Source organism: Protomyctophum bolini (assembly GCF_963924005.1).
Source record: "Protomyctophum bolini genome assembly, chromosome: 14".
Taxonomy (NCBI): domain Eukaryota; kingdom Metazoa; phylum Chordata; class Actinopteri; order Myctophiformes; family Myctophidae; genus Protomyctophum; species Protomyctophum bolini.
In genome coordinates, this window is record NC_137875.1 from 31,719,011 (window position 1) to 31,741,942 (window position 22,932).

Sequence of the window (22,932 nt, forward strand, 5' to 3'; positions counted from 1 at the left end):
CATCTCTTTATTCTTTTGTATAAAATACAGTGTTAAACTTCAAAGGAGATGCATTAAAGAAGAACAACTTTACATTTCAAGCTTCGTTTTTCATGTTTACCAAGGCTGTCTGATGTAATAACTGAATGAAGGGAGAAACACCTTTTCTGCAGGTAGCTTGATGTTACTGTTCCAGTTAAGTAAGAAGAGAATAGAATCTTCTGCCTAAAGGGACTGAATGTCACAGACTTCATTAAACAACCAAAGTCAACACAAGTTCTCCTTTGCAGATGAGAATAGTTTAAAATGTACGACAGTACATACAGTGCAGCACACACTTGACTCTGTACACAGAGTGGAACTCTAAAATTCCTCTCCCTAAAGTACAAAGAACATAAAACATTAACTAAACAGTGTAATAACTGTCTATATTGAATTTAAAGCTAAACTTTACATTGTCTGACTAAAGAGATGCCACCTGCAATGAATACAATGCAGCATCATCATGGCTTGTGCTACAGTGCAGTCTGTCACTGGCTAATGCAGCATCAATATTCCTTCTCATGCCTCCAAGAGCTTAAACTAAGCCATGATCACTGACGGACAGGGAGAGCATGTGGGAAAGGTAACTGGAAGCTTTCCATTTAGATGGTGTCTAATCCCACTCGTGCAACGGTACGGGAGAGGTTCTGTATGCGTCCGTGCTTATCTTTGATACACAGAGGCATTGAAAGTTGCCCTTTTATGAAAAAGACAGTTCCAAACAGCCTGATGAAGCATTGTCAGTATAAAAACAGCTTTTGTTGTCCTTTTCTGTGCCTGTTGAGCTGTCATGGCCTGCATAGACATTTACTGTTATTAAGACGAACCACAGAGGACAGTACGCAACATACAGTAAATTCAAATATAAATACGCAAATATACATCTAAGCCATACACACATCCAGCACATACGTACTTAAAAAGTGAGAATCAACCGGACAGTTACCGTTTTTGGCAGCTGCGTAAGCTGAATTTCCAACATAAAAAAATAGGCCTCTAGAAAACAAAATGGTAATCGATTAATACAATCACTAACCATACAGTATAATACAAAACAGTATTCTGCTACTGCTGAAAAGAAAAGACAGAAAATCCGAGGGCACAGTTGGGTGTAGCAGAGTTTGTGTTGCGTACTTAAAATGGAGCATGGCGGACTGAAGCTACAAACCAGGTCTGCTGCCTCTTGATGAAATACCCCCTCGTGTGTACGCCCGTGGTAGGACTGACACAGGCACCAGTCGAGCTAAAGAGGATCAGAGGTGTGAGTTAATGGACTTGTCGCACTGCACATGGCACCCTATTGAGTTGTGTGTGTGTATTCTGATGTAATTATAGATAATGTATTTATTCACTATTCAGATCTCAAAATAACAGCAATACATTCAGTCAGGAAATGCCTTAACTCTACTTACCTGGGAGGGGACCTTTTGGGTCTGGCTCCTCTTCATCCTCAATAGGTGAGTGGCCCAGAGGGTGATGGGAGAATGAATCCAGGAAAGAAGAACTACTGATGCCCAGACTGATGCCTGTCACACCAATGCCAAGCGAGTCTGAAGGAATAAAGTCAATAAACACAATGGAACACATTTATTGGTGCACTAAGAAATGACTGCTGCCTTTTGTGTAAGATTCGCTCCAAGTGGCAGACTTTCTATAAGCGAATCTAGATGGAGTGAATGAAGGTTAGATACATCAGAGCCGAACTGCTGACCTGTGGCCACAGAAGCCCTGCTTGGCCGCCCCTGGCCGATGTTGTCCAGCACAGTGAAGGAGCGACGGTACGGGGTGTCTGACTGGAAGCAGAGGTTTACAGTTAACTCACTGCCTGTACAACAAATGGGACTAACCATTAAAATAATTTTCACTTTCATCACATAAATTAGATTAAAAATGGATCAACACTATTAATTAAAACCTACCAGGCAGAAAAAGATACTCTGCATAAATTATCTATCTGAATTTATGTACGTAGAATGAACTTGTTGGATGTTGGTGATCAATTAGGACAAAATGTTGCCTCAATCTCCAAGCTATTAAGGTTTCGTTTTGTTTAACTGAAGCTTTCCGGCTATATACATAGAAGGGTGCATTAGCATGGCCTTTCCTCTGTGCCGTATGCAGTGCATTAAACAGCATCCTACCGGCCCAGGCGGTGGCGTAACCGTCTGGGCACCCGACTGGTAATCCAGTCGCAGTGTGCCACGGGTTCGACTCCCAAGCCCGACACGGCCTTTACTGCATGTCACCCCCCCCATCTCTCTCCCGTTTCCTGTCAGCCTACTGTCTGTCCCTTCAAAAACCAAAAAAAGGCGTAAGCCGCAAAAAAAACAAACAGCATCCTACCCTGTATGTATGTGTAGTGTTGGGACGGGAGAAGACGTCGAATACATGGTGACGATCCCTTGGGAGCGCGTTTCCCACTTCATCTGTTACGGCACTGTGGGCACGGCTGGATGAGCCTCTCTGACGCTACACAGAAACACCCAGACATAAAGCACCCCATGATTCTGATTCTGTTGTATACAAAGGCTGGTTAAATAAAGTCTCCAAATAATCAGTTTTTAGCTTAGACGAGAGTTTATAAGATGCTAACTGCAGATAGTTTCACTTTCACACCTTGGCTCAGTCTAACATCATATGACCAGATTGCATAAAGGTTAGTTAATAATGACACATCTCATGACCTAAACAGTGAATGCATTAGCCCCAAACAGCAATTCTTAGTTCAGGATATGTATTGCATCATGTCATTCATCCTCTATCTGCACTTTCCAGTCACTGCCCTATCCAAACAAAAAGCAACAATGCCATTAATGACAGTCTGTCACTTCTTTAGTTTTCCAGCACATTAACGGTGCTTAACAATGTGCTTTACTGTAAATATAGTAGTGCTGTACCTGTATGGGTCTCAAATGCTGGCCTGAGTGGGAGGACTCCATCTCTACTGTACTAATGGGAGGTAGGAGAATGTTCCTGCTAAGAGGCATCAATGGAGAGGTCAGGCGGTCACTGGCCGTGGGTCTGTGGAAGTGGGCACACAAATATCGACATTTCAAATCATGTACACCCCACTAAAGAGCAGAAACATCTAACCTTCATCATTTCCACAACCACTGGATTTTGTGGCACAATTTCCATGGAATCTCCATCAAATGAAAACTGAAATACCCCGTTAATCGTTCACCTGTGGTTCATGACAAGTTCATGTTTCAAAGTGCAGCGTACTGGTACACATCCTACTGTATTAGCCCCCCACAGCCCACACACCAGGCACAAGTTGAAAGGCAAACTGCGGTCAAAGTAATCTCTGGCACTTCAGAGACCACAGGAGAAGGCGAGCCAGGCTGACAAGAAGGGGGTGGGGGGAGTGGGTTAGTGGAGGTTAAAACGGAGGAGAACCGGCTGCTCCGGCGACATAGCACTCACAGGCGCGTCCCGCGGACGACCTCATCCATGGATCCCGCTGCACTGGACTGAATCAGGCTAGGAACCAGTGGCAGCAGCGTGCGGGGGGGAGGGTTTCTACGTCGCGCCGATTGGGCCGGACGGGACAGTGAGGAGGAGCTCTGCTCCAGGGCCCGGCGGGGGCGTGGTTTGCTAGACGGGACCACGCTGGAGCCCGGTCTATGGGACACCCTCTCCTCTGGCTCCCTGACGTGTGGAAAGGTCACACATTAATGGACAACAATGGATACAAATGGATACAAATGGATAACTGGTGCACTCACTCCTGCAGCTAACTGGCTGCAGTACCGCTATGAATGACAATGTATTTTTTTACAACGCGTGTAAAAAACAACACCTGTTTTCAAATTGAACAGTATTCTATGCAATGTGTTATCGCCTTGGTTTCAGACAGTAAACCACTGTGTTAAACCAGTGCCAGTACAATGTTACTGTACAATTTAGAAATTTAGCAGACTCGATTCTTATCCAGAGCAACTCGCAAGGTGCAAGATGGTAAAGTGACCCCTAGTGCCACAAAGTAAATAGGACAGCATCTGTCTAAACTACATCTCGAGGTTAAAATAACATTATCTCTGGCATGTATTTCTATGATTGTGTTACATGTGCTGTTTGTTTGTACAAGACACTTCATAATACACTATGAAAAACCCATTAAAACCAGGAAAGCATCTGTGCCATTTTAGAATATTGTGTTCGCTATAAAACACATCTGCTATTTTGTAACATTAACCCATTCTAGACGGGAACTCCTTTTGGTGTTTTAACTAAGCATTATGGTATACTTTACCGAGTGGCACGCTACGAGCTTGTAGATCTGCTATTTTTGAAAAATCGTAAAAATGCGGCACAAATTTTTTAATATACTGTATATTCTTTCAGAGCGAACGTTTTTTTTATTTTGACGTCAGGCCTAAATGGGTTTTAAGTGCAGCACTACAACGACCGTACTGGGATCTGTCCAGCACCCCCAGGTTCCTCTGCTGTAGCGGGATGCCATGGATCATGATGAGGTCATTGAAGTTGTGGTGGGTCACCACTGTTCCGGTGCCCGGTGCCCTGCTGCCCTGCTGGGGGACGAAGGAAAGAGCAAATGGGGGATGGAGAGAAAGTTGAGAGGGAAAGGAAAGAGGGTGTGGTGGGGTGGGGTGGGGGAGGGGGGTGTTTGTTAGATAGGTAGTAGTACAACAAAGGGCCAATGACCAAAATGTTGTCTAGCATGGCCAGAAAATCGGAGAGCTCTGACTGCCGATATGTCTTGTGACATCTAATTTCAATGTACCGGTAGCTGGATAGCAATTTCGAGATTGAAAAAAACAATTAATATCTTAATGACCCCTTTATTATACCTTAAAGGCACATTTATACTAGGAGATTTAAAAAAAAAGTGAGTTACAATGGATGGCGCGCATACACTGCACTGACATTTTGGCTTTAAGTGAGAGAGTTACAGTACATACAGTGGGTGGCTTTTTCTGCTTTTTCGATTTCCCCCTGGACTTGTGCTTTGAGCCCATTGACTGTGTGCTCTTTGAGAGGGAAGAAAGTATGATCACAGGAGGAAGATGATATGAAAGGAAGAAAGACAAATGGGAGAGAAAGAGAATAAATGTTGAGAGAAAGAAAGAAACTTTAGAGGGTCAAAGAAAGTGACAGAAAACAACCAGATACAGGGAAAAAGACAACAGTGATACAGGTTAATGAATTGTCAGCATTGAAAAAGAAAGAAAAGGACTATAGAGTATAGACAGGAGTGAAAAAATGTTGCCATCAAGAGTGGAAGCATCGTGAGACTGCATCGCTAATGACACTATGAGGTGCTTTATATACATTTATATATATGCCACAGCTATCAATACCAAAAAGACAACTTGCATTCACATGTATCAGTGACTACGGTTTGATACTATTTTCCAAGTCTTTGATTAATAGATGGGATACTGTAACAACTTTCATTTATCTGGTCTAGTGCTTTACTGCCAGTGCGATGTCGTGTTTATGTGCCCCCCAGGATTGGTGTTAATTCACTTTAGTCTAATTCAGGAATCACTGTTAATAAATGTCTAAATCATTCCTGAATTACAGCCGGCTTAGGTAGGCCACTGGCCCGTCAACTGACCTGGGACTGCAGGCCGGCTGTAAGCTGAGGCACCCTGCTCTGCCCCAGTTTGGGCAGCAGTGTGGGCAGGGTAGACAGCAACATGAAGGGGTTCTGTGCGTCCGGCTGGGCGAGGCTGAAGGTCACCGAGTTTCTCTCATCATCTGTAGATTAAACTACAGTTAGAATTAGGGATGTCGTTTTTCGTTTCAGATCCGATCCCTATACCACAAATTCTGTGTTAGCCGATACCAATATTTCTCCGATACCGATACAGTATCGGGACATCTCTAGTTAGAATGACAATGCATCAATGAAGAGTTTGCCATTGAAATGACGGTAATCAAGGGAATTTGTCATAATTGAAAAATAACTAGAGAAATGTGCTCCTCTGAGCACTGTTCTCCGTCAGGCCAGATAGTAGAAGTGAACCAGGACAGGTCCATCTTGATGACATGACTATAGCGATATGTGTGATAATTTGCCATGATGTTTGTTTGGGCAAAATCTGTAGGAGTAAAATGTATTTTGCAAAGAATCTGCCTCCTGGTGGGTCTAAATACAACCTGGTTCAACACATCCCTGTACCTGAGACACAGCCTTCCCAGTACCGTTGCACTAGCTCTTCCATCCAACCAACCAGTTGTCTCCACACGTCATCAAACAGCAGGTCAAGGACGGCCTGACGCCGGCATCGGTACGGTGAGACAGGAGGCAGACAGTGGCGCCTCGGGCCCGACTCCGAACGTTCCCTCTCCGATTCATCATCTCTGCACACAACAGCAATGAGGGAGGGCAGTAATCACTAGAAATGAGTTTACAAGTTATCTACGATTCTACATAAATGCACTAATGCAGGGGTTCTCAACCTGGGGGTCACGGCCCCTCAGGGGGGTGGCCATATTCGCCTCCCCCCAGGGTATTATTAAAAAAAAGTTTTTTTTGCAACTGAATGGCTGGAAAATGGAAATGAAGAGTTTACATAGTACACCTTCCCTAATGATTATATCTGGTCTCAGTATTTATTTATGATGTATTTTCTCTATTATTAAGGTTATTGTAGCGTGTGTGTGTGTGTGTGTGTGTGTGTGTGTGTGTGTGTTTTCCCCATTTCCACTTTTGAGGAAGACATTGTATTCAACTTATTTAAATATGGTATGAAAATAAAAATTTGAATGTGCACTTGTTAAAGCACATACTGATTTGCAAAGTATTGCCTAGATTATTCATGTTTGTTCAGTAACGTTCAGTAGTTTTTCATGACGTTGGACAAAATTAAGCCATACACAAATTTGAATTAAATTGTTTATACTAATTCTAAGTATTGTGATGATATTCCGTGACTCACAGGTCTCTGTAGTCAAAGGCCAGGTATTCCTCCATCAAACCCTCGGCTTCAATTACTTTGGGCCTGTCATGACTCTTAATGCCACCAGGGCCCCCAGGTGTAGCATCTGACTCCACTGATGATTGGACCAATACAGCTCTCCTTCCCTGCACATTCAACCTAATCCAAGACAGGACACGTACAGATGAGTAAGCACTGTAGTTCATGGGTATTGAGGAATTGAGCATTGAGGTTTACTGTGCACAGTAAAATCACCAATTAAGACACATACAGTTATAAAAGACAGAAACAACTAAATAAGACCAAAGCTGAAAATGTGTAAGTTATAAACCGTTACATAGTGAGGTAGGGATATTTTAACAGCAGGTTATCATTAAATTGTCCATAGGATATTGAGGCATACATTTTTTGTGTGAGTTGTAGATTGGGGCATCATAGAAGAAAGCTGATTATCCCAGTTCAGTATCAGAATGAACACTTGAATATGGTCAGAAAATAAAACATGAAAATCAGTTTGACATTAGTATAAATTCTAATATACAAATGATCAATTGTGCATATGCTTGTACTGCAAGGTGAAACTATATAATAATTAGTGTTAGACTGTGAAATGCGAACAAGGCAGTCACAGAAAGCATTTATCACAGCCAACCCACAGGAGGGACTTTGGCTAACTGACTTGATCCTTTGACAAGCCACGGTATCTAGGTCACAAAGCCACAGAACCAACCAGCGGACATCCATAATTGATGTGCTAACAGCAGTCAGCTGTCACAGAAGCCAGTAACTGTCAGGGTAGAAAGATGTTACAAGATTTATTGTGACTTTCATGAACTAATTAAATGCCCTAGCTGTCACACCCACCAGTCATTTCAATATTGCCCTGATTATATGAAATTGACATGAATAATAAAGTTTTTTACTTTATGTATTTGTACTTTCTACTACTGGAAAATCAATGTTTCCCTATCTAGGCCCCATTAAGCAGTCCAGAATATTTGATAAGATCAAAGACTGTGTACAGTTTGACAAATATATCAACATTGAAGTTGAACTTGTCTTCCAATTTTAGTCAGTCAGTCAGTCAGTCAGTCAGCCAGCCAGCCAGCGTTGGTGCTGCTTACTCTGTGCCACTCCCATCGTTCTCCTGGGCTTTGACACTGCTGTCCTTGGGCGTTGATGGTTGACTAGTAGAGGTGTCCATCCCTGAGGTGGTATACCACTGGAAGCCTTCATCACTGGAACACACCAGCTGAGTCCCCAAGATCCTGGAGAACAAAGACAGACATACACATGCATTTTTACTAATACGGTAATTACATCCTATAAAAATCTAAAATTCTTCTTCATGTTATTATTATTATTATCATCTTATTATAGTGTATTGTTGTGTTAGAACAGTCTTTGTGGAACATGTCCCACCAACATTTGGGTGGAACGGGTACTCTGACACGGGTACAACAGGTATTGAATAGCCGGGTGGGGCATGGATCTCCAACTTCCATCGTTACCGACTCGGTACTCTACAGCAGAGTCTAGTTTTTTTATAAAGCACAAAATCAATGTAACTGAAGAATTTATTTTACTCTCCTGTGTGACTGAGGTCCATGGCAACACCGAGACAGAGGTCAAGCTGGTGTATCTTACTATACATGGGCACAATCTATCCGTGTGTGCCTGTTGTTCATATACCTTTACGTGTCTCAAGTACCGTCCAATCCGATCGACTTCAAACTCAGGTCGCACACCACAGATCAGGAGGTCAGAAGTGTATTCATAGTGACCTACCGGAGGTGTGGGAACGTGGAAGCCCATTGCTGACACTCATCCTGCAGCCCCCGAAGCTGCCCTCCTCCTCCCTCACTACATGTCCCCTCATACAGCTCCCTGTCGATCTCCTCAAACATCTGCTGGACCTGCTGTGATGCTGCCTTGTCAAACTCCTTTGGGACACAATAAAAGATTGGGGTAATAGGGGCATAAGACAGACAGAGAGAGACACTAGTCATTACTGTACTCAGTGTCACATTGTGGTGAGACTTTTATTTTTTGAGCTGTTGTCAATGTTGGCACCATGACTGCTGAGCTGTGTTTATCTTACTGCAGGCTACAACATGCATAATGATGAGCTCTGGTGGCACCGACTAAGACAGCAATGGAAACACTATTGTTCAATTTTTAAACTCTCAAAGTTAAATTAACATTTGTGATTTGACTTTGTATGCGTTTAATCCTGTGTGGGGGAAGTCCAGGTTTCAATCATTCAGTGAGGGAATGAGCTGAGGGACACTCACATCATATCCCCAGGAGAACTCAGAGCTTCTCTCTGTGGAGATCCCGGTGCCGGTATAGCTGTGGATGCCCGACCAGGACTGGGTGGTGTCTCCTGTGATGACAGTGGGACAGTCAGACCGGCCTGAGGCAGCTGATGTCTCCGAACTGAATGAGAAGGGGACAGGAAAAGTCATACAAAGCATTTATATGTTTGTATTAAAATCAGCCACGTGACCATGGGAGGGTGCCTTTTAATACCATCTGATCCCATCTGAAAAACATTGTATGTTTCAATGACAAGGCATGCAGCTTCATCTCTGTTTATCTAAAGAACGAGAGCATGATGTTATTTTCACACTTGATTTGATGGGTGATCAAAAGACCACCGTCTGCACTCTGAATCATTTCTTGTCCAACGAATAAAGCTGGCACTGGCAGTGTTTGCTGGTGGGACTTTGAAGCCAGGTTAGAAGCATTGATGCTCCACTAGGGACTCCTGCTGGTTGTCAGAAGTTCAAGGAGAAGGTGGTGTGAACCTCTGCGTGTTGTTACTCTCTCCCATGTGAAACTCCATGCTGTCTGGTGAAAAGAAGCAGCTGCCGACTCTGAAGAGGTTTATTTGAAGAGGCATGTGGTTATACACCCTCCCCAGATAAATAGTGGGATTTGACAGTGATGAGGACTACAGTATGGATGGGGGAAATAACTGGGAGTAAAAGGGTAAAATAAATAGTTGCTCAATGAAAAACATTGGCGATGATAAAGGGCAAGGCATACATTTCCAAGTGGAAATCAAAACGCAAAGGTAAACGTAATTGAATATTCAGGTCGCCTCATTACTTATTCTTTGAACTACACATACCAGCGTCTGAAGAAGGCAATGTGATATCAATTAATCCACAGCTCTAAGGCATTTGGTTTCACATGTTCGGAGCATTGAGATTCATTGCCGTCTTCCAGAAGGTGTACTGTTACAGAACACCTAGATAAGAGCCAGCTGCACAGAGAGAAAGCATCTATTGTGTAAACCTAAGAGCGTAATTTCAGCTTTTAGGTTTAAAATCAAGCAAGTCTACAACTATGTTTAGAACAATTGTGAATGTTTAACTCAGCTAAATGGGCAAGGAAGACTAGAGGGCTCAGGTGGTAATACCCACACCTAATTCAAAGTTACAAAAGAATAATAATTTGCACACTGAAAAAATAAGCCAGAGGCTCTGGTTATGAAAGAATTCATGACTCCGACCATTTTGTCTCCACAGCAGTGGCAGTGCGGGCGTTGTGTCCATCTGTCAGTATATGATCCATGTCTTCATCTGCCAAGCTCTGCTGGCTAGTCTGTGTAATGTGTATATAAGTTACATGGATTTGCTATATCTAGTGGGCTGCCTGTACAAAAAGCTCTTGTCCCAGTTACCTGGGAACGGAGACAGCTTCTTGGAGATCATGGAGGAAATGCTGAGGGGCCTGGTTATCATCCGCTTCCTCTGGGAGAGGGTGGTGGTCAAGACTGCTTCGGGACAAACCACGGCTGCCCAATAAAGAGATATCGGGACATTGATAAAACAATGAGAAGCAGGTATGTAATTGCACATCTTTAGGCAAGGATCACTGTGAATTGTTTGATATGAAACTGAAAAACAGCAAATAAAGAAACAAAAAAAAAGATTATTACATTATTGTTTTCAGGGCTGACTTGCCATCACACTGTACGTGCTTGTGTGAGAGCATTGTGTAAAGTACATCGACTGACCTTGGTATGACAGATGGACGATACTGTCTCTATAGAATCAATACAATTCTCCTTTTACACCGACACATGATAGTGGTCACCAGTGGTGTCACTCATCGTCTCACTTTCTCCCACCAGTGTCCAGTGAGTGACAACAATCAGTCAGGCTGTGCAGCATCCACTTGTTTTTACAGAACATGTTCCATCCATGTGCTTAGTATAAACGGTAACAGCAACAACAACAGGGAACCAAGGATGAAAGGGCACCTCAGTGTTAAATTGGGTATTTTTTCCTAAATGTTGTCAAATAAAACATTTGGAAAATATTTTAAGTAAAGTAAAGTATACATGATTAGAACATGCAACAAATTGCTAGAAAACCTGTATCAAGTCCAGTTTGGGGCACAGACAAGATGTTGAAGGATAACAATAAGTCTGATAACCATGTAGGCTACTGTGTTTTTTCACACCATTTATTATTGTATTTCAAATATTTTATTTTGTAATATTTTGGAGAGCCAATTTCACATAGGTGCCCAGGTGCCCCTTCATGAGCCGAGTCCCTTCTAATGCCCCTGTATATCCCCTATAACAGCTCTTTACTCACATCTCAAGTTTGTGCGAAACAGGCCGTCTGTTGTATCTAGAAATCATCCTCTTTCTCGGGGTTTAAAGGCACAAGCCCTGAGCTCTCATTCCACTCGCCTCCTCCAGTTCCACGACTCGCTGTAAACTCTTTGGACAGAGGACGGACATTTCCTCTTCTACACACCAACACCATTAATCAAAGAGAGCCTGTAGCCTGATTTTAGCTACGATGCTGTTAATTGTGGCAGGTAATGTTATGAAGCGTATTGTGGTATTATTCTACCATTAGCTAGCTAGCTGACCGTACGATTATATAGAGATTTATAGCCATGTAGGGGGCGTAAAAGCAAGACATTTCTCCTCTTCAATTCGCCATATAAAGTATATTTAAATAATGTGCTTTTTCGTCGTGATGTTGTCCATTGATCCGATTCATTGAGTACATGAGAATGTCTTATCAGTATCACCACTTCAGAGGAGAAAGAGCAGATTCACAACAACACCAATCAAAAAACGGCTGTCATGGATACCTAACTTAGTATTCGCATTGCTTCATGGGAAATAGATTTCGAACTACAACTGGGGGCCATTTGTTATGTTGAAATTGTTGCAATATTGACTGCAACTCCCTACTTCCATCACGACTGATTGCGCTTTTGAAATCTAACCGTCCATTACTGGGAAACGTCCAGTAATGATAAAGGTTCCTGTCCGCCACGCAAATATAATGAAGTAATTATTAAAATGTAATTAAAATTGTGAAAATCTGCAACGTATACTAAACACACATTTTTATAATGTTTCATGTGTTTTCCAACCAAACAGATGTAGACATAAGCCTATAGACTAGCTAGGAACTAACATTTCTCATATTGGTTGCTAGTCGAAAGGATTTTATGATCGAACGAAAACAACGTGGAGCGGCTTCTTTATACTCTATGAGCGGCGTGCTAAAGACGTTTTGACTATGATTTTTTTGACACTTCATTTTTCGGTTTTATGAATCGTCATTCTGTATACATTAAATTTGAATCGTATGAACTGAAAAACAAGTCCAGGTATGACCGACTATTACGTATATGAGCATTCACTGATTTTACTGATATACCCATAAGGGCACCTTATTGCCTTAACTTACTTGACTGATTTTATTACATATTTGGAGCCCTTGGCTTCTGCTACATTAATGTATGGCTATATGTGTCATTTAATGTATTTCTGTTGAATGTGGGCAATGTAAGTGATTGATGTACTGTACATTTGTTGAAGGACATCAACAGTCTTTCCTCAAACTACATGTTAATTAACTCTCAGATATGATAGACAGTTAAAAATGTATAAATTAACTCAGGATTTTGTTCCGTGTTCTCACCTATCTTCTCATTTTGGACTATATGACAGATCATTTGGATGAGAGCCACCATGGATCCATTATCAAGGAGAATGGTGCAGGAGGATGTGGTCCAGTACAAACTCTTTTTAATCCATCCTGATGGTTCAGATTCCAAAAATCTCAAACAGCGTCTGACACATTTAGTAGAGGAGAGTCTCGCCAAGGTTGCCCCGCTCCTGGTGAATTACATCTGGCAGCATCAATCGTTCAACCTCAAATACAAGCCAGAGAAAGGTGAAGGAAGGAGTTACAACTACTATGAAATTGTGACTTTACTTTGGCTTGCAATGTTTGCATTCTGCTGGCAACTTTTGCACAATGACACTTTGGTAGAGGTTTGAGTTGTGTAGTTAACTTGTCATGTTGTAATAATAGTCCAATTAGCCCTTCGCTAAATCCCACCACAAAAAGCGATTGTGCAATGCCAATCCAAATAGTTTAGCAACTGTTGCTATGCAGGTGAAGCTTTCACCACCTCATAGCTGTCAATGTTATTTTGCATGACTGTGTTGTTGAACATATACACAGCTTAACGTTGAGAAAGTTACATGACTGACCCACCCAGGTGAAGGCTATTGTTGACAATCAGACATTCAACAGCTATAATACTAAATGAGGTGTACTGAAATAATCGATTATTTATATGGAGAAATCCCGTCATTTAACATGCATCTCTATGGGGGTGAAGGACAGCTTGTCCTGTCTCCTTGCTGCTAACATGCCTATTGGACAAGGACGGGTTGGGGAGGGACTTAGCGAAAAGCTTTAAGTCAATTTTATCATTTTCCAAATGTGGCTAGTGCATGGTGGGGGAAAAACAACATTCCTGTCATGCACAGCCAGAATCCCCTGGTTTTGAATATACTGATAATGACGTGTTCTTTATTGACAGGAGATGTTCCCGCTCACATTGAAGGCAACACTCAATTTGGGGACAACGTGGAAGATGAGTGGTTTATTGTTTATCTCCTCCAACAGATCACAGAGGCATTCCCTGAATTAGCAGCCAGGTGAAACTATGTTATTATTATTTTTTTTATGTTGTGGGTATTTCTTTTTAATCTGTTTAGTTTAAAGTTTTCCTTTATGTTTTTAGTTCATATTGATATTTTTGCGCACAGGGTTGAGGACACTGATGGTGAGTTCCTTTTGATTGAGGCAGCAGACTATCTTCCTAAGTGGCTGAATCCAGAGACCAGTATGAACAGGGTGAGATTTCTATAATAGGTAGTAAAGATAACTATGATGACGATATGTTCCCATATGTTGTGTCTCAATCTGTCCATTTGTCTGTCAAATTAGCAATTCTTGTGCCATCTTGTCAACAGCTGAATGTTTTTCCCCCTTTGGATGTCTCTTGTCAATGTCCCGTTTAGGTGTTCATTCATAAAGGAGACCTGTACATCCTGCCGTGCCCATCTGGGTCCAGTACAGTGGGCCTTCCCAGGGGTGTGGTCCCCAGCATGGCCCAGGCTTTAACCATGCTGTCTTCTTACACTGAGGACTGCCGCGCAAGCCCCAAAATTAGCTTGGCCCTGAAGAAACGGCTTGAGGGGTGAGGGGAATGCTCAACTGTCATAGGCCTCGGATCACTGGAGGACAAGATGGATTATAAAGCCAAGTCACAATACTGTCTTTTAAAGACAAAGTGTTGAGTATTGTGTTGTATATATGTTATTTATTTCTTCCTCTCAGGTACCCAGAGAAGATTACTGTTAGCCTTCACCGTGCCCGCTGCTTCTTACCGGCAGGCGTTGTCACGGTGTTGGCACAGCGACCAGACCTGGTGGCACCGGCAGTGTCAGCCTTCTACCTTCGGGATCCAGTCGATCTCCAAGCCTGTAGGAGCTTCAAGACCTTTCCTCCTGATACGCGAGTCCTCACTACGGTACTCCCTCACAGATCATTATGTCCCCTGTACAACATCAATAATTTAATCTAATGATTAGAAATCTTTATATAATCACAATATTGTCAATGACCAACCTGTTTAAAACAGGTTGGTCAGTTGCTAAAACAGAAAATTCACTGAATGATTGCTATTTCAATTTTGCAGGTGAAGTTTACCCGCTGTCTGTACGCCCAGCTACAGCAGCAACCGTTCACCCCAGACCGGAGGAGTGGCTTCACCCTGCCTGCTCGCTCTCACCCCCAGTACAAAGCCCACGAGCTGGGTATGAAACTGGTGAGCCAAGCTTAATGCTATCTACTTCTTGCATTGACTTACAGTAAAAGTGATTAGAGAATTCCTGTACTCACTGTATATTTCTGTATATACTAACCTATATATTAATATATATCCAATAAGGTATTGGTGTGAATGGGAACGAAGGGTGGGTCGTTACTCAGTAGAAGCCAATCACAAGCTCCAAAAGCATACCCTACTTTATCATCAATTAAAAAATGTATAGGGCCATAATCTATATACATGAAACCAACGATTGAAAACAAAGTCTTTATAAAAGCTTTACTACGGTAATGTGTATGTATTATCATGTCTCTTCATGAATGTGCATTGGTCCAGTCCAAATAAAGTAATACGTTGTTCAATAAGTTGTCCAGCACTAATATGTACCCCACCAGACCAATGCTTTGAGAAATGAGTGCAACTTAACCTGTGCATGCATCTATTCATGTATCTCTTCTTGTTGTGTGCATGTGCAACACCCACAGGCCCATGGCTTTGAGATCCTGTGCTCTAAGTGCAGAATGCCATCTTCAGAGCCTGATGCCCCAGTCACCTGTAACCCTGAGTGGAAGGGCTTCCTGGAGAGCCTGAAGAGAAATGAATACTTCCGGGTGAGTCATGTAATTAGTAGTCAGACACTAACATCTGATAACGTTGATGCATTGGATTAACCCTACAAGGGCAGGTCAGCATAAATGTTAAATGTCTGGAATTTAACTAAATTATTCTAACTTCTTGTGGTTAATTAAGGGATTAGATTGTGCTTGTCTGTGTTAACCACCGCTGAGCTTGACGAGCTGAATGCTGTGGCTGTTGTGGAATTTAGGGGGAGCTTGAAGGCTCAGTGAGCTATAGAGAACTGATGACGGCAGCAGAAAACTTCTTCAAACTGTCAGTCTCCCCATCACACAGGTGAGGTGTGTCTGCGTGTGTGTGTGTGTGTGTGTGTGTGTGTGTGTGTGTGTGTGTGTGTGTGTGTGTGTGTGTGTGTGTGTGTGTGTGTGAGTGAGAGTCATGCGTGCGTTGGATGATGTATGTACTCTGTCTGCATCTTTTATTTTATTTTATTTTTTATATTTTCTATCCCACGATTTTGCAACCCAGTTTTTTCACCCAGTGCCAATTATCTAATGTAATCCTGGGCACTACACTTCCTCTACCAACCTGGGGGGTTGACCTCATGCCTCCTTCTATGCATGAGGAGTCCAAGCTGCTTCTTTTCACCTGACGGGGGAATTTCCCTGGCCGGAAGTAGCGCGTGGAAGGAACACGTTATTCCGTCCGTCCTCCATCAGGCTAGAGACCAGGATTACTGCATGTTTTTGTGAGGGTACCTATCCTAGGGGACAAGGGGAGAACATGCAAACTCCACAAAACTCTGCATTCATGTACCGGTATGTTGTGTGTGTGTGTGTGTGTTTATCTGTAGTTCCAGCAGCAGGTCAACAGGTGATGATATTCTTCAGCTACTGCAGAGCTCTCCATTCAACCTGGATGAACTGAGGAAGCAAGAGTCACAACTCCCCCCAGAGGATAGTAAGTGGAAGTGCACATGCCTTGCATAACTTTACTTACAGTATTTCACCAGGGCTTAGTTGCTATACCTATATTATAATTGTCGGCACGACCACCAGGCAACACACACACACACACACACACACACACACACACACACACACACACACACGCGCGCACAATACACATAGATTGTGTATTACATTCACCCATAAATACACCGATGGTGGAGGAAACTATGCAAGGCACCAACCTTCACATCGGGAGCAATTATCTTCTAGCAATTGAGCAATTATTGTCTTCTAAATCTAGTCAACAAGGCCTGCAATAGGCTATGCACTGAACTGAAATTTGCATGACATTATTTCAATAAACTAGAACTACGAGGAAATGAGGGAACAGCAGTATGCTACTCAATCAATGTAATGCACAATAAGAATATAAGACTACGGTGATTAGTATTGTTGACATCACCTGAGTGGGTCAGTCATGTAACTTTCCCAATGTTAAGCTGCCTATGTGTTCAACAACACAGCCATGCAAAATAAGTTGACATCTATGAGGTGGCGAAAGCTTGCCCAGCTTAGCAATGGTTGCTATAACTTTGGATTGGCATTGGACAATCGCTTTTGGGGTGAGCCGGTGGGGTTTAGCTAATTAAGGCTAGTTAAGGCTAGTTAAGGCTAATTAGGGGTTAAGAGTCTTGTTCAAGGACCCGGCATTGAACTGGGAACCTCATGGTTCCCATCCGGCACCGGGCTGCTTTACCAGCCACTCTACCCCTGAGCCACTCCCGCTCATGGCTTCTGTCTCTTCTCTGTCTCCAGGCGACAACTGGTTGGATATTACAGCTCAGGAGTTAGAACGCATGTTGGAGCAGAGAATTGGGGGAGGCACAAGTGTCGACAGCCAAAAGTCAACGTCCACCAAGCATGAGTCAGTGCATGTCAGGGGTGCAGATGAGACGAGGAAGGAGGAGGAAGATAAAGAAAATGATGAGGCTGGCTACAGCCTGGTAGCAGTGAGCCAGAGCATGAAGAAGTTCCTCAGTGCCATGTCTTCACATGAGGGGGCCGAGTTACCCTGGTGAGTTAGAGTCTAACTGACTGAACTGGCCTGTGGCCACTGAGTCTAACTGTTAGACTCAGTGGCCACAGGCCAGTTCAGTCAGTAATACACATCATGCTTGTGTGTTTTAAGGTGTTTTATCAAATGATAAAAAGTGGATGATCTTGTAGTAAGCTTTGCTGAGGTTATGAATAGAACTCTGTCACTCTGGTGCAAATGGATAATGTAATGGATTTGCAAACTCCAACTTTAGTCTAAAAAGCCCTTTTTGCATGCAAATTAAATGGCACATATCCACACATACCATGACACCTTTTCTCCTGCTGAATGTTTGCCCAGCGACACTATGTTTACTCAGTCACTACTGCCACCTACATGGGAGGAATCAGGAATGCTTTACAGCTGTTGTATTTATTGAGGGAGAGAGAGAGAAAACCTGGGGTTGCTTACTCGTAATGTGTACTGGCAAATGTGGCAATGAAGAAATCTATTCCCATATAAATATGCAACTGGTTTCTACCTTGTTTTCCTCCTGTATTCCAGGATGCACTCAAATCAGCCTTTCAAGTTGGATCCAGATTCCATGGCCAATGCCCTGGACAGACTACTAGGTATGATCACAATTGCACTTTTTTTGTTGTTGTTTGTTGTTGCTCTCTCTCTCTCTATACTTTTTAATATTTGTAAATGGCTTTGAGAACACACAAGGCATACAGGGGAATGCCTTGTGTGTATTGTGGAAGTGACAATAAAAACTGATTCTGACCAAAAAAAAGGTCCTTTTGCACTCCCGCTACTGGGACAGGTGTGTAGAAGCAAGCAACCAGTGTGTGAGACATAATTTGAGATCCCACACTGTCTTCACTTTGTAGCCTAATAAAATACTTTTTTGCTGTAAGTGAATACAGTGTGAGGGATCTCCATTTCTTACTCATTACACCAAAGTTGCCAAAACGTACAGTCCATGCCTCTATGCACTCAACATGCCGTTCACTTGTTTCAGGGAGTAACGAAGGCGAGCTTGATTCAGATGATCTTGATGATGAGGAGGAGGAGGAGGAGGATGATGATGATGATGATAGTAGTGACGAGGGAGAGGCAGAAGGCAGTTCCTCTTGTTCTGGAGGGAAGAAGGGGGAAGAAACTTTGGACAGTCTCAAAAGATACATGGACCAAATGGACCATGAACTAATGGGCACTAATATAGGACAAAGCTTTACTCAAAAGGTAAGTCCCTTCCTTCAAAATTCACTGTGTCTGTCCTGCTTTCAATTTCCTTACAGTGAGGCACTTCGGGAGCAAGCCATGTGGGCCTGTAGTGCATGGGTCTGTGTGTCGTAACTTATAATAATTTGACCTACGGTTATTGATAAGAGTTCAGTTTACATTTATATACATTACAAAAACAAAATATAATGCATTCAAAATTATGTCAATTTACATGGGGTCAAAAAACAAGAAAAATAAAAACCCAGTCCATTTGGAGATTCACATCTGCTACTGCAGATCAATTGTCCAAGTGCCTGAAAAGTACTACCGTACATTAGGTCATGCCTTCTGGTGGAGATTTGCGCTCTTAGTATTTTTGAAATAAAGTTCACTACAAGAAAAAATACGATTTTATGCTTTCAAAAGTTTTGTTTTTGTCAGGTTTTTATTGAGAACAGATTATAAATTGTTACACAAACATTATGATGTTTTATAGAAAACAAAAAAGAGGAAAGAAAAAATACAAAAAGAGAAATAAAACCCTCAACCTTCCCACCCATACTGCTCAGTGACACCGCATACCATAGAATAAAATAGTAAGATGATGAAATGCTCATGGAAAACATCTGAAAAGAAAATGGCGTACAGTCAACCAAACGTTTTTTGGAATCATCCATGACATAAGTAGTAAACATATTGTTCTCCACCAGAAGGCATGCCCTAATTATGTACAGTGTGTAGTATACCCTGCAGTACTTTTCTTGCCCTGTATCTTAAGCTGCTCTGCCGCCTTTGGCGACTGAATTTACCTTGCAGGATCAATAACGTCTTAGTTTATCATCCAGAGATAGGGCCCCAACAAGCTCAATGCTTCTCCCACTTGGACAATTGGTCAGCAGTAGCAGATGCGAATCGCCAAATGGACTTTTTTAAGGCTCTCAGGTGGCACAGTGGTAAAGTCCCTGCCGCCACCACTGAGGTTGTGGGTTAAATTACACTGTTTCAACCGGCTTTGTCAGGCGTCTATGTGAACACAATTGGCCCGTGTTCGGGGGAGGGAAGCCGGGCGGGGAGTGTGATATTTGTCAGTGCATGTACTCCTACGGGCTCGGGCAGCACCTGTCAGCAGGGATTGTTGGGCGGGAGGAGTAGCACAAAAAGGCTCTATGTCCTCCTGGTGGGGGCTCCTCACTGGTAGGTGAGTCAGTAGGATACAACAGCCTATGACTCTATATAGCCTATGTGCATGCCTATATACTTATTATTTAGGTTTATATTTTGTACATTTTGTTTTGTACATTTTGCCCTGCTACTAAAAGATTAGGACTTTGGTGATTTGTTGTATTGATTTCTTAGGTACTTTGAGGTGTATTATGGATGTTTTATTTGCTGTTCCAAAATGTGACATTTACGATGTAGTATTGAAGTGTAAATTTTATTTCTGCTTCATAATAATAAACGTGTTGTTAAAACTTGCTCTTCCTTCCAGGAGAAGAGTGGCGGGGCAGGCTTAGTCGATGGTTGCCCCCTGAACAGTGAGGGTGTCCCAAGGGAGGGAGAGGCAGAGGACACAGAGCCAGAGATCCAGCCTCTGGATGTGGACCTCAACCTGATCTCCAACCTGCTGGAGTCCCTCAGCGCTCAGGATGGACTGGCTGGCCCGGCCTCCAGTCTGCTGCACAGCTTGGGCCTCCACCTGCCCCCCAACGCCGACCGCGACTAGCCCAGTAAGACCTGAGGTTGAGATTTGTGTTAAAAAATAACAGATGTGCAAGCTCAGCACAGCACAAAGTGACATGCCGTGAGCTAGAGTTGACAGAGTTGAGTTAAGGGTGGAGGAGATGACTCCGCTAACGAGGACTGACGGGTATTTACAGAGCATCTTTTCATGAAACAGAAGAGCTGTCATCAGACTTTATTAGAACAATGGACTAGGTGTGCTGATTTAAGATAATGTTTCATGTCAGCTTTGTTCTTGACCTGAAACATGCTGAGAGGCTAAATTGATCCTGGTTGTGGAGATGGCACAGATTTGTGACGTTTTGCTGAAGGAGAATGATCTTTGACCAGATGAGGCCTAGATTTAGCAGGTTTTGCTGGCCATAGCAACTTACTGGAGCCATTGAACCATAATCATGTTTGAATCACTGATGTCAATTATGTGTATTTCTATTTTTTGTGTAATTTGAGGATTGAAGGGACAGTTTTGTTATGTGTTTATTGTGCACATAAAAGGGGGGGGGGTAATGGTTTTATGGAAACCCCTGGTCTGACTCATCTGTTTCTATTCTATTTTTATCTTCTATTTTTACAACCAAAATGTGGTTGAGCACTCAACTGAAAAAAGGTTTGACTCAGGGCACACAAGCCCTAAGTCAAAGGGTACAATGTCCCAGCCTGACACACGTCCTACCATCTTCTCTCTCTGGTTCTCGCACAGAGGCTGTTTGCATGGTAATGTGATCATGTCACACAATGTGATCATGTCACACAATTAAGCAAATACACTTGGTATGCGTGCCAAGGCTCTGATTGGACAACAGACCTACAGTATGGGACACATCAGGTGCTTATCCTTGGTGAGGCTTTGATTGTGTGACATCACACCAAACACCTAATGTTCGTGTTCCCTGAGTCAAACCAGTTTTCAGTGAGTAGATTTGGTTGTGTGTATATATAAAGACAAACTACACATTAATGCTTTAGAGATGTGCAGAGTGTAAGAAGACACAAGGGGTTTCATGTGGGTCTCTTTGGATATCTGAAAAATAAAATGGTATTTCATGTATTAATGTGGATGTTATTTGAATTTCTGGTTCGTGTAGTTCGATTTTTTTGATGGGCAGAGAAATATTTTAAGAGTGAATCGACACTTTTAACATTAACTGTGTAACTGAATTCAAGGGAACACATTTGCAGCATGTGTGCATGGCAATGCTAATATAACACTTGCGCTGCGTCCGAAATCATTCCCTATGCCCCATATAGTGCACTACTTTGAGGTTCCGCCATTTTGTTATAGTGTCCGAATATGTAGTGAGCATTTTTGCACCCTAACGTAGTGGACTGAAGTATCCCACAATGCACCGGGAATTGTAGGGAGCATCCGATGGTCACTACAAAAACACAGCGAAGCAAATCTGCCCCATAATGCATTGTGCAAGCTCGCTCTTGAGCGCACATGCACGCATTTGCGCACGTGCGCTGCTTCTGCATGCATGCGCTCATTGCGCTCCAACTCAGAAGAGGCAGAAGTTGAACCAGCGAAAGAAATCAACACAAATGTACTTTTTAAACTTTCGTTTTCCCCTCTTTTCTTCCCTGGCGGATCTCGAAGCTACAGATCTCGAGACAAATGATCTGTGCATTTATTTGAAATTGTTTTATTTTATTTATAATAAATCTACTCGTTTGCAATAGTATTACTAATCTGATTCATTAATCACCCAGGCCCAGCGCATGACGTTAGGAGAGCAATCAGTTGCTTGCTGTAGAATATATTTGTGAGATTCTTTATCACAAACGTAGGCTAAATACATGCATGTGAGACACATATTAATTGTGTCCGAACATATGTTTTATTAATATTCATTCATTCCTGCCATGAATATGCTATCTAACATTATTTCATTGAATTGCGATAAATGCATTAAAACTTCATTGTGTAGGCAGTCATTTATTGGACTGCTGTTTCTGTTAACACCAAACGTCCGTATTGTGAGCAGAGCTTGTAGATCGGCTACTTTTGGTAATTCTTTACCAAAAGTACCCAAGTAAAAGTATACAAGCTCACAACACGGGCGCGTTGCTTAGATCGGCGATTTTTGCCGTATCCCCCCCGCCCCAGGATTAGCGGGGGTTCATGTGGTTAAGATTAAATCATGCTGCTGATATTTTCATATATTGTCAAGGTTGTGCACTGTTTTCCCATAACAATGGGCCTATGATTATTATCAATAAATTAATATTAGACTATATCCATTATCCTAAATAACCTTTTTATCATAGATATATAGGCCTAAATGCCTGCAAA

The 22,932-nt window shown here is 42.5% G+C and overlaps 2 protein-coding genes across 4 annotated transcripts; one reads left to right on the forward strand and one right to left on the reverse strand.

The window, feature by feature from the left end:
* Positions 1-49: 49 nt before the first annotated feature.
* On the reverse strand, positions 50-11,895 carry fam149b1 (family with sequence similarity 149 member B1). Its single transcript, XM_080782842.1, has 15 exons — positions 11,546-11,895; positions 10,624-10,737; positions 9,227-9,371; positions 8,721-8,875; positions 8,057-8,200; positions 6,933-7,091; positions 6,173-6,354; positions 5,606-5,748; positions 4,438-4,556; positions 3,448-3,672; positions 2,919-3,042; positions 2,365-2,490; positions 1,733-1,814; positions 1,434-1,571; positions 50-1,264 (listed from the first exon to the last, which is right to left on the reverse strand). The coding sequence occupies exons 1-15, from the start codon at positions 11,590-11,592 to the stop codon at positions 1,182-1,184; spliced, it is 1,986 nt and encodes a 661-aa protein (XP_080638968.1). The 5' UTR covers positions 11,593-11,895; the 3' UTR covers positions 50-1,181.
* A 550-nt stretch (positions 11,896-12,445) lies between these two features.
* ecd (ecdysoneless homolog) lies at positions 12,446-21,641 on the forward strand. 3 transcript variants are annotated; one of them, XR_013965248.1, is made up of 15 exons: positions 12,446-12,584; positions 12,928-13,153; positions 13,812-13,929; positions 14,041-14,128; positions 14,296-14,474; positions 14,615-14,807; positions 14,976-15,104; positions 15,593-15,718; positions 15,934-16,019; positions 16,537-16,643; positions 17,450-17,708; positions 18,234-18,301; positions 18,694-18,917; positions 20,389-20,690; positions 20,741-21,641. XR_013965248.1 is itself a non-coding variant. In XM_080781733.1 (14 exons), the coding sequence occupies exons 2-14, from the start codon at positions 12,937-12,939 to the stop codon at positions 20,620-20,622; spliced, it is 2,028 nt and encodes a 675-aa protein (XP_080637859.1). In that variant the 5' UTR covers positions 12,446-12,584; positions 12,928-12,936; the 3' UTR covers positions 20,623-21,641. The 3 variants fall into 3 exon arrangements, 2 of the variants coding, with proteins under 2 accessions (XP_080637859.1, XP_080637860.1); XM_080781733.1 differs by having other exon boundaries at positions 20,389-21,641; XM_080781734.1 differs by having other exon boundaries at positions 12,473-12,601; positions 12,942-13,153; positions 20,389-21,641.
* The last annotated feature ends 1,291 nt before the right edge of the window (positions 21,642-22,932 follow it).